This window comes from Talpa occidentalis, unplaced genomic scaffold (genome assembly GCF_014898055.3).
Source record: "Talpa occidentalis isolate TD23 unplaced genomic scaffold, MPIMG_talOcc4v2.1 talOcc4.8, whole genome shotgun sequence".
Classification (NCBI taxonomy): Eukaryota; Metazoa; Chordata; class Mammalia; order Eulipotyphla; family Talpidae; genus Talpa; species Talpa occidentalis.
The window spans coordinates 29,386,279-29,398,663 of NW_023605194.1; the positions used below are offsets into that span (position 1 = coordinate 29,386,279).

General features: G+C 35.8%; 1 protein-coding gene across 4 annotated transcripts in view; it reads right to left on the reverse strand.

The window, feature by feature from the left end:
- The window catches only part of ZFAND4 (zinc finger AN1-type containing 4), a 36,580-nt gene continuing 24,195 nt past the window's right edge, over positions 1-12,385 (reverse strand). For 3 of the 4 annotated variants that reach the window (XM_054690175.1, XM_037496410.2, XM_037496411.2), the window contains 5 exons: positions 9,609-9,756; positions 4,887-6,062; positions 4,327-4,381; positions 1,921-2,038; positions 1-954 (listed from right to left, as the gene is read on the reverse strand). In XM_054690175.1, the coding sequence (XP_054546150.1) occupies positions 819-954; positions 1,921-2,038; positions 4,327-4,381; positions 4,887-6,062; positions 9,609-9,756 (1,633 nt within the window). In that variant the 3' untranslated portion in view covers positions 1-818. Of the gene's footprint in view, positions 955-1,920; positions 2,039-4,326; positions 4,404-4,886; positions 6,063-9,608; positions 9,757-12,385 lie in introns of those variants that run through there. The other variant, XM_054690176.1, reaches the window with a different exon arrangement.

Genomic DNA, 12,385 nt, shown 5'->3' on the forward strand with positions numbered 1-12,385 from the left:
ATAAAAGTGAATATTTATTTGAATTTCTCCTGTTAATAGCACTCAACATAAAAGGAAAACAAACCAAGTTGTGAGATTTTATTTTAAATGTAGCCATTTTTGAAAAAAAGTTGGGCTCTATATTTAAAGGCAACAAGTGAGACAGTTTCTATTTTAAAGCTACCATTCAAAAAGTAGTAGTATAAGAAATAGATGCTGTAATTAACATGATGTGTTTTATGGACTGGATACATATCTGAATGCCAAACTGACTATGGAAGAAATATTTATGTGTTAAAACCACATTGGAAAACCAATTTTTGTTTTATAAAAAGTAGCTTGAATAAAAAGGAACTTGTTAGTAAACTCAATAAGCTTTCACACATGGGATTTTTTTCAAAAATCCCCACACATCCCACCCACCCCCACACTCACCAAAAAAGTTGTAGATCTGTGCAGAGCCGTTATATGACAGCTCATTTCTGTACAATGTGGAAGCTGGTTACATAGTCAATGTGAACTTCCTAAAGTGCATCTTTTGAAGACTTGTTTAGTAAAATTGCAACATCAAATATAAAATATTTAACATAAGACATGCAATAATAAAGCTAAATCATTACAGCATAAAGTTTTGAAAACTATTTAAAAGTTTTGATTTGATTCACCAAAGAATAAGGATGTCAAATACAGTAGCATTCTCATTCTCCAACAGCATGCACTGTATGCTTTTGTTATTTGGCAAATCTTTCAGAGTTGAGCAAAAATAATGCAGCCTGAACATTATTTCTTCTGTCACTATAATACGATTCCTCAGCAACACAGGTAGGCGTAGAGCAAAGTTAGATTTTTGGAAGTTTTGGTGCGTTAACCACAGGATTTGCCTCCTGTAAGTATCTCCTCCCTGCACTCTTGTAGTCATAGGTGCAGCCATGAGTTTCTGCATAGCGATGTGATGCACAGAAGTTGTTTCCACATCTAAAGCACAAAAAAAGTTTATGTGAATGGTCACATTTCTGTTAGAGGCTCATCTCTTTGAGTGATTAGAGCTCAACTTCAGGTAGTCCAATAGGAACCCTTTGGTTGGCATGACCCTTCCCCTCATAAAAAGAACCACAAGCACCCCCCAAAAAAGCAAGTTAATTGTCCAAGAATATGAGAGTTTATAATAGAGAATCCATGATGAAATGAAACAGGGTACAGACCTTTCCAGTGTAGCAAAATTGCAAAAGCTGATAAGTATGCACACCATTTCTCTTATATCTAGTGAACTAGGGAGAATTCTGAATTTCTGAGAAATTCAGTATTATGAGAAAACGAAATATAAAACCCAACTATGTCATGACAGGATTTTAAAACTATTTCTAGTCTCAAAATAAGATGTTTCCATTTGAATAGCATAGACTCTAAAACAGCAGTTGTTATCTTCAATAATTGGTCTCAACCTCAAGGCAAATACCATTCTTGGAGCACATTCATCAATACTAATGAAATAATTATGGATAGAAAAAAATTCATTATTTTTCATAAATACATTATGTATCTGTTTTGAAATAAGAGTGTGCCATATAATTATTAAAATTATAGTACTTTAAACTTTAAATTTTGGTCCCTTTTTTGGTTCAACTTAAAATATAACCTTGGGAAAGGGGCTCTTCCAAACCACAGTGAAATAAAACCAAGTGCCATCTATCATAAGACAAAGAAAGGACATTCTCCTATTGGTTTAAATCTAACATAAAGGGCAAAGGAGCATTTCATGAGTTTGGAAACTCCTGATCTGTCTACTTGCTCTTTCCATCAGTTAACTAGAAGTTCAACTGACAGCTGGTATTCAAACATCATCTTAATGATGTGGTAAGTAGCCAATTTAAAGAATATCCTATACTGTAATCTCCAACTGGGTCACAACAGAGAAACCACTTCTCCAGCTGGCCAACCTGCCTGCATTCGTAGCTAGTAGCCAGTCCAGTTTTCTTTCCACAAAGAAAACAATGCTTTGTAGTTTTCTTCTTTGTTTGAATAGGGGCTCTCACAGGTGGAAGATGATGAGTACATTCTCCTGTTTAGAGAAAGGGCATCTTGATTAATACAGACATTAAATTCTAAATGTGCAATATTATTAAGCAAAACACAAAACACATTCCTGTTACAGAAAACTTCCATGCCATAAAAAATTATATTTTTAAAGATGTGGTGGGTTTCCACTGACTGGGATTTATATTTTTAGAACTTTTTACAAAGCACTACTAATCTGATTTTTTTTAAGATCTATTTATTTATGAATACAAGAACTGGGGTATAGGCCAGAGGTGCAGGGGGGAGGGGAGGGGAGAGGATTCACCGGAGACAGAGTGGGGAACAGAACAGGCAGACTGACTGAAATACACTGCAGTGGGCGAGTCAGGAGAGGTCTGCTGCACCATGTGGGTAGCTCCCTGGCTGGGGATAGAACTTGGGCTGCAGTGGCTGTGGATAGCTGCATAGTGCTGTGTATTAACCCCTTGTGCCACCAGAGAAGCCCTTATCTGATTATTTTTAAAGACAATTAGTATATATAAAGTACAACAAACTTTGACAGAGAATCAAGAAAAACTTCTGATTCAAAAATTGTATTTATGAGGTTTGTGAGAAACTACACAAAATACAATCACCCTGTTTATTCACAGCAAGAAGGAGCACCAGAATATCATGAAACTGGTCTTTTAATCCTGATGACATCACAAAAATGAAACTCATAAAACCACAAGCAGTTATTTACTCTTTCAAACTGCAATTTGTTTATTTTTAAGCTGACTGGTCAACTCAGGTCTCACATATAAAAAGCATTCTGAAAATTTTACATGCTTTAATTATATAAATATATTAGCAATAGTGACTAGTAAGGTATGCTGCTCCATTTCAAAAAATATAAATGATCTGCTACATGCAACTTGATTTTTTACCATAAAAATAAGGGCAAATCTGTTACAAGAAAAAATGAAATCACTTTCTTTAATTACTAAGTAAATACTACCAGAGGTGAACAAAATTCCAACAAAACCTACTCAGAAGCAGAGGCTGAGTCACTGTCCACAGCTGTCACAAAAGTACAAATACTCAGTTTGCTGACAACTCAAGGATTAAGAATCAAACAAAGAAAACAAAAATAGACAGACCTGTGGTGTAAAGCAGATATGGTCAGAGGTATGATGGTGTACTCTTGAAACTTACACAGTATTGTAAACCAATGTTTCCTCAACTTAAAAAAAATCCTTTAAGCAATATTTAAACATAACTGAATGACTTCTATCGTGCTAGGGTATCAACACAGTTAATAAGCACTTTCTTTTTCAAGTGCTCTACTTAGATGGATCAAATTTTAACAAATGATACTGGGAAAACTGAATATTCACATGGAAATTGAATGAATATTTCACAGAGGTACTTCCCACTTCTTGAAAAATAAAAGTAAAATAAGCTTTTGCAAAAGCTATAAAGGAAAGGCATGTATTATTGGATATCCTCTGGAAACTAAACTAATTGCAATTAACTTTGAAATTGACACTTAGGATACACTTACCTAAACAATAGTAGATTAAACTGTTGATAATTTAGTACAGTGTAGTCATAGTTTCATTTTTTTTTAATTTCTTGGAGGTGCTTAATGCAACATTTCCTATATATTTTTTTTAATTTGAGAACTCTTCTGAATGTGCAGAGATAGGTATAAGATTACACAGAGAAGTGCCAGATAAGAAAGACAACTACAGACTTCTCTTAAGAAAAGTTTCTATATATTTTCTATCAACCAGAGAAAACAATTTACTTGTCATCTACTCCAGGCTAAAAACTAGTACTAACATATTGGTTCCCTACTGCCAACAGGAAAAGTTTAAATTCCTTGGACTTGATAACCTTTCCCACTTTTCGAATGATTTCTTGTCATTTTCCACATCATACCCACCCTGAATGCATAGAATAACAGGGGTGTAGGCCAGAGGTTTGGAGGGGTGAGAGGATTCACTAGAGAGAGTGTGGAGCAGAATAGGCAAATCTACTGAAATACACTGCTGAGGGGAGCAGTGGGGAAGACAGGAGTGGTCTGCTGCGCCATGTGGGTCAACTCCCTGGCAGCAGATCGAATTCATGCCTCTGCGGCTGGTGATAGCTTGGTTACATTGAGACTTTAACCCCTGCACCACCAGGGAGGCCCCTCATAATCATTTCCTAAATAGAACAAAGTTTAGGAAAATTTACTCTGTACATACTAGAAAGAATGTTCTTCTCATTTCTCTTTTAAAATTCAACTGCACGCATAATAATATGATTAACAGTCTTAAATTGTCTTCAAAATTATCTATAGCTTACCTACTCTTTTCCCTGCTGCAGTATTATTTCCATTCATTCCAATACCATGGGAAGACTATAATTAAAAAACAAGACATCTGTAGAGGTGAGTTAATAGAGAATAGGAGAAAAGATGATCAAACATGAAATACTTGTATTTTATTATGAAAACACTACTGGGTTTTTATTTTAAATTAACTTGGAACCCAATGCATCTATCTAGCAATACTGTACTTATTACTTAGCTCTAGGAGAATAAAATTTGATAGGTTAAGTAAGTTTCCTTATTTAGAAAAAAAGATCAATGAAAATATTTAGTCTTTAAAAATATATGCTAAATTGTTTACATGAAATTATTTTCAAATTATAGTTCTCAATGTAGGACTAAAACATTGTTGAATCCTAAACTGGAATGTCAAAAGAGATTTTCCATAAGCTAGTTAAACATTTTAAGAGAAACTAATAATACAATCTTAGGCTACCTTATTTATGTAAATAAAAAACAAATTTTACAGATATTAAGTCACCACAAGGATAACTGAGCAAATACTTACAAGGATAACTGAAAGGCAAATACTTACTAGAAAAAAATCTGTAGGCTCTAACTGGGGAGAACTTTTCCTAAGGTTTTCATCTTGAAAATGTTGGAGGTTTGAGGACAGAGTGATTCCAGGGGTCCGAAGCCTGCCTACCCCATGTGTGCTCTGTGAACTGTCTCTGCTTGCACTCCTGGCCAGCGAAGCAAGAAAACCTATATTATTTACACAACCAACAGGCTCTTTGGAAGCCTTGTTGGCTATTTCTGTGATATCCCGAGCTTCACCTTTAGAAATAATATCAGATTTTTTCCCAGGTGAATCAACTTTAACAGCTCGAAAGCGAGTAGTCCTAGGGAAACAAGAATCAGTTATATTTCTAACATCCAATGACCGAAGCATATTTTGTGGAGCAGAAGACTGGAGGTTCCCAGACTCAAAGCATTTAGACTGTCTTTGTGGTTTCACCAGAGAATTAGGTAGTGACATTGGTGCAGAACAGCGGAGAGGTGACAAGAGTCTATTCTTGTGAGGACTTAATTCACGGTGGTTAAGAACTGTAGTGTCTACTGATTTGTGACATAATACTCTTGCAACACTTTTTAAATGCTGCTCTGTAGCTTTCAACCCTTTATCACCATTAGTGAGTAAGAATTCTGGATTTACCTTCTGCATGCCTTCTAAGTCACTGCTCTGTTCATCAATGTTTCCTTCTATAAATGAAGCAAACGAACCCACTTCAGGTAGAAGTGATTCTTCCGTTATACAGTCTTCTGAAGCTGGAAATAACACAGTGTCATCCTCATTATTAGATGACAAATTTCCTGGAAAATGTTTCGTCCTCCTAGCCAGGGATGATCCAAGATGGAGAATAGAATCAGCAAGCTCTTTATCATTTTCAAATTCCATATGGGGTATCTGAGGTGGTAATTTGATGTTACTATTGGAATGAGATTGTGTGTTATTCTCCCAGTTACCATCTTCCTTAAGAAAATCACTAGTGATAGATGATACGGGTCTATCAGCAGAGGGCAGAGTTGCCAAACTTGAAATTGCATTGGTGGAGGTTTCAGGTAGATATGGATTCCCGGGAGAAGGTAAACAAGACTGCCCAATGTGGGGGAGAACCCTTAACAATCTGTGGCGAGCAGCTGCTGTGGAACTACTAGATGGTCGAGGAGCTATAGGTGGACGAGGTTTTACTTTGACAGTTTTCTTAGGCTAAAAGGAAAGAGTAAATATATATAATTCCTTTACACAGTCATGTTCTCTCCCCATTAGCAAAAATTAATGAAGAAAATGTCACTTACTGTAACATATTGTCATTTCGATTACCTCAATTTAAGGTATTTTAAAAGATAAAAATCTTAAGCTTATGATTAAGAAGAATTTTGCTGTCTTCCTTCATTGAGTATAATTTTCTGAGAATGTTAAAGGAAAATAAATTTGTCTGATTTACTCTCTATGATTACCTGGCAGAGTTTTGTTATAAAGAAAACATTAATTATGTTATATATGGCACTATCGATCTGTAATCTCCAAGTTTTTGTAGAAAGATCAGTAATACTTGGCTAGATAGGTACTATAAAAAAGAGTTACAAGGTTGTTTTTTTTTTTAATTTTATTTATTTACACAAGCGCTGGGGTACAGGCCAGAGGCACGGGAAGGTGAGAGTATTCACCAGAGACGGAGTAGGGAGCAGAACAGGCAGAAGGACCAAAGTACACTGCTGAGGGGAGCAGCGGACAAGACAGGAGAAGTCTGCCGCGCCATGTGGGTATCTCCCTGGCCGGCCAGGAATCGAACCTGCGCTGCAGAGGCTGCGGACAGCTTCACAGCGCTGTGCTCAACCTGCTGCGTCACCAGGGAGGCCCAAGAGTTACCAGTTTAAAATGCTCTTTGAAAGGAACTGCTTACAAGGTTGGATCTTGGTTGGCTTCAGGGAACCTATATTTTGGAAGGGTTCCCACCACATTAATTCATATGAGCACTGTGCTTAAACAGTATGTGCAAACTATATGGTTCATGCTGAATTTTGGCTTCCCTCCTGGAAGTCTGGAATTTTGATACATGCCAGGCAGCCTATAAAATCGCTGGACACAGAGCGTCTAACGATCTTCCCCGATAGGCACCATTCCATATGTATTGCCACAACTCACTGAGGGAAATTAAGCACATAAGAAATATAATAAAAGCCCTGCACTGGGAAAGGACTTCAGGAAGCTTGTGCCTTGTTTCCTCAGGACTTTATCTCATGTCTTTCCCTTTGCTGATTATTCTTTGTACCCTTTTGTTGTAATAAATCTTACCAATGATTAAAGCTACAAAAACTGGCGGATTTTTTAGGGGCCCTGGGCATAGGTTTTCATTTAAAAAAATCACAATTTATGATGTTTTAGATACAGTTGAAAATTAAAGAGAAGTCTGAGCTTTTATCTTTCAGATATGAGCTGTTATGAGCATTTGAATGGGATGGAACACCGGATGGCCTCCCAATATTCCCAATCTAGAAATATTAAGAAAAGTCACATAATTCACTGGACACCAACTAAGGCAAAAACTAGAGGAGGTAGGAATGCAAAGAAAGAAGAACTTTGGAAAGATACGCTAACCCCCATAGCTGCTTTTATGTTAGGGTCACTATCTTGCCAATCTGCAATTCTATAGTCAGCAAAAATATTCTTCAAAAATGAAAGTGATGATTTCCAAGCTATAAAGATTAATGGTGTCAGCTTCAATCTTAATTTCTCCATGCATCGTCCAAGAAAACACAGATCAAAAACACAGACAAACAAAAACACCTATAACCCATGCTTTCATCAGTACTTCCAGAGAGATAAAATTAACTTCAAATTGCCTGTGATAAGAGACAAGTAAGAGTATGGAGCAAGAGAGGGCAGAAGGAAGGGAGGAATCGAGGGAGGGAGGGAGAGAGGGAAGGAAAGGAAGGGAGAAGGAAGGAAAGCAAGCAAGCAAAGGAAAGGAGAGGGATGGATAACCTAGGGTTGATAGACCAAAACTAAACCCACAAAAGAGGAAATCCTACTTGATTATGAAAATACTAAAAGCAGGCTTAAGATCTCGAATATTAAAACATAGGCTACTAAAAAGCAAGTAACTTGAAACTATTCAGAATTTGAAGAAACAGCTTCAAGAAAGCACCACTTTTGAAGGAAGAAAGGGATAAGCTGGAAGGAAAAGGCACTGATGGAGAACTTGATAGTAAGGGCAAAGAAGACAGCAAGTGAAACGGAAAAGTGAGGATCCTAAAGACACAAAATGAATCATAAAACCAACCTGTCCTCCATTAAAATACTGCCACTGATTTTAAAATATGCATTTTATTATATGAAAAAAAGATGGTACTCCTGATGAAAGAACTTACTTGACCATGCAAAATAATTTTGTCTATACACATCTGTTACTATGTGAATAAATTAAAATTACCTCCTCAAATCAGAAAATAAACAGAAAAGACCAAATTCATACAAAACTACTATTAAAAAAAAAGGAAAATAAAGAAAAGAAAAAGAGAACCAGAACATTTCAGCTGATGGAAATTCCCCCCAAAGACAATGAAGCAGAAGAAAACTATCTAAATGCCCCAACATGAATTAATATTCTTAAGTTAGTATTAGTAGAAAAAATTTTTTAAAGTCATATCACATAACATCAAAATTCTAAAAACACAAGACACAATGGATAAAAAATAGGATATACCAAACCCAGAAAATAATCGAAGAGCACTAAATTATCTCATAAATGAAAACTAAATTACAAGTTTCCAAGGAAGATCATATTCTACTGAAATAGAAAAACAAAACATTTCATATGTATTGACTGGGAAATGTTATAAGGCAATCTGGAAAAAGTTCCTATTTTAATTTAGATTATACCTACATGAGTGTATACAAATGTAAAAATTCACCAAGATGTACATTTAAAAATTGTGAACTTTATTATATCTATATGCATTATATTTCATTATATTTCAATAAAGATGAGTCATTAATGAAGTGGAAAAAAATAGTGGTGAGATATATATGATATATATATGACAATATATATGATATATATGATATATATAGAATATATAAAGATCTTTTAAAAATGTGTAAGCAAAAAATATACAACCCAACAGAAAAATGGGTAAAAGATCTAAAGGGCATTTACCAAAAAAAAGGATATCACAAATACCCAATACACATATGAAAGTGGTTCACCTTCATTAGTCAAGAGAAATGCAAATTAGAACCACATTATCAACCAGAAAAACAAAAATAAAAAAGGATTAAACCAAATACTGTTAAGAATGTATGAACACTGCAACTCTCACTAGTGAACAGAATGTAAATTGGGTCAATTATTTGATATCACTTTGGAAAACTGACAATATTGAGTAAAGTTGAACATAGGCATACTTGTTATTAACACCCAGAAAGAGGAGACATTCATTGTAAGTACATATTAACAGGACGTTTAAAAAATTACTGTAAGATTAAGAGCAAGCTATCTCATTATCCTTCTTAGCCCCAGAACTATGAAATATTTTTAAATCATGAATTATTTTAATTGCAGCATAATCACATTAGATGTGTTAATGATCTTAAAGATCAATCATACTTTTAATCTCAATAAATGAGGCCAGAAACTTGAAATGATTAATATCTTATAAACTTTTTTTCACAATTACCAACAGACCTCAATGCTGTGAGCCCTGCAGGGGTAAGAGAGAAAAAGGCCTGACCAAGTGCCAAAAGCTTCACCTTTTTGCTGAGATTCATGTTCTCCATCTTAGCCTTCAGCAGCTTCATCTTATTCATAGTTATTGAATTTTCAATTATCTGTTGCCCAGAAGGAGAAGACTCAATTTCTTCATCCTCATCAGTATACAAACTATACACAGAACCACCACTGCAAAGAAAATGGCAATTATTATTGTGTTTGGTACCCGCCCAATGACTAAAAATATTCTATGTGCAATAAATATATATACTGCTAAAAGGAAGACAACAAATCCATTTGTCAATGTAAATGCAAGGTAAATGCAATTTACAATATATTTTATGGGGAAAAAATAGGATAAACATCATGATCTAGCATTACCAAAGCTGAGTTTTTCTGAAGTAAGTATATGGTATGTGAAGTTCTTTTGGCACCTGCTACTGCTATACCATTCCCACAGAAGCAAAAATCCAGTTCCACAAAAAGGTTCTGATTTGAAATTATCAGTCAAAACTAATAATTGTGTAACCTAGAGCACAAACTGATCCATTAACCAGAGTGAAAAAGAAAGTGACGTAGAAGTCTAGAATTTTATTCACCTTCAGAGAATTTTCACTAAAAATGGAAGTGACAGTGTCTCAGAACATTTTCTATTAACAACAAAATAACAGGTAACTTAAGATTTTTGTCAGTATATTTGGAAACGTAACCAATAAGAATAGTACAGATTTAGCATGAAAAAAGATATTCCTGTTAAGTCATAACACAAATTAGACAAGTAAAACATTTCAATTAAATGATCAATCACCATGACACATTTAGTCATACCTCAACATAATTATTTTTTGGAGTATCTTCTCTTTGACGACATACTATAAAGGTATTTATCACACTATCCTCACATACATACAATGTACCTTTCCTTCTTATTCATATGGAAGAACGTTGAAAGCAAACATTAAGTTTTATTCATCTTCCAAGTCTCAGCACCTGGTAAGATGCCTAGAACACATCTAATCAACGTTTGCTGAACTGAACAGACATTGCTGAAATTTCATTCAATTTTTTCAATATTGGGAAAATCAGACTGAAAAGGATCTGGGGAAAAAAACACAAGCTAGGCATATTTGAGGAGTGAGTAGAATTTTTAAATAGGGCAGAGTGAGAATGTATATTAGTCACTATGCCAGGTTTACGTCTATGTAGAAGTATCAAGTTTAATAAGATTTCCTGTTCTATATGGTTGTAAACAGTGGAAATAATTGAGGATAGCCTTAATAGGGTCTATTCTACAACCCTTCAGAAGCACATAGCACCATCAAATAAAAAAATCAAAAATTAATAGGCCCAATCTTGAATTTTACAGGAGTTAATTCATGAGTTAATTACAGGCACAGCAGGCATAGGTATCAAAAGGAAGAATGGCAGGAACTGGTCTCCATAAGTTGTAACTCAGTCCCTAAGTTGTTGACTTGTGACCAACACTTTTACCTATTGTAGCTGCCTACCAAAGTATGAAAATTGGGCCTCCCCGGTGGCGCAGCGGTTGAGCGCTGGGTTGCGAAGCTGCCCGGAGCCTCTGCGGCACCGTTTCGATCCCCGGCTGCTCCCCAGCCACCAGAGGAGGGTCCCGCATGGCGCGCAGACCTCTCCTGCCGCCCGCTGCTCCCCTCAGCAGTGGACTTCGGTCCTTCTGCCTGCTCTGCTCCCCGCTCTGGCTCTGGTGAATTCTCTCACCCTCCCGCGCTTCTGACTGTACCCAGTGCATGTATAAACAAACAAAGAAACAAACAAACAAATAAATAAATAAAATATGCCTCTATAACAAAAAAAAAAAATCTTCAAAGTATGAAAATTGACACTACTAAATTAGTAACATTACTACCATTTACTGACTGCCTACTACCAGGCACTTTTCACATATTACTTCTAATCCTCATAAAAGGTGGCATTAAAATGTCCCCATTTAAGGTGATATTATAGCCCATTTTATAAATTAAGACACTATAATTGAGAAAGGTTGCTTTTGCTCAGACCAGAGAATTAGCAGATGGTGGGCCTAAAATTCAAATCCCGCATCTGGTTCCAAAGTCTACTCTTTATTCTACTTCCTGCTGCTTCCTCAAGCACCAACAACAGACCTTACAGTATAGTGCTTGTATACCCTAATAAGTGAGAGATTTTTGTCTAAAAGTTAGCTATACTTGAAAAGGAGAGCTGAGTGAAAATATCTTCAAGTTCACCCTTGGAGTTGGAAATGAAATGACTCAATCTATTTTTAGTTACCTTGTATTATTTAAGTACTTTTTTGTTAAATCATGAAGTGTTTTAATTTTAACTCTTGAATACTGAAAGAGGTTCTGACTCAATCTTCCTGTGATTAAAAAACTAGCCCTTTACTTAATTTCTCTATGGAGAATAGTGTTTGTAAAAATGTACAATCATGATAAATAATTCAATGGATGTATTTAAAGGATAAAAAGCCTTTAAATTCACCTAATTTTTTGGGCCTCCCTGGTGGCGCAGGCAGTTGAGCGCAGCACTATGAAGCCGTCCGCAGCCTCTGCAGTACTGGTTCAATCTCCCCTGGCCACGGAGCAACCCACATGGCGGGGTGGACCTCTCCTGTGTCGCCCGCTGCTCCTCTCAGCAGTGTATTTCAGTCAGTCTGCCTGTTCTGTTCCCCACTCTGTCTCTGGTGAATCCTCTCATGCTCCCACACATCTGGCCTGTACCCCAGTTCTTGTATAAATAAATAATTTTTTTTAAAGTTTTTTTTTTTAATTTTTTTTTTTTATAGAGGCATGTTTTTATTTAT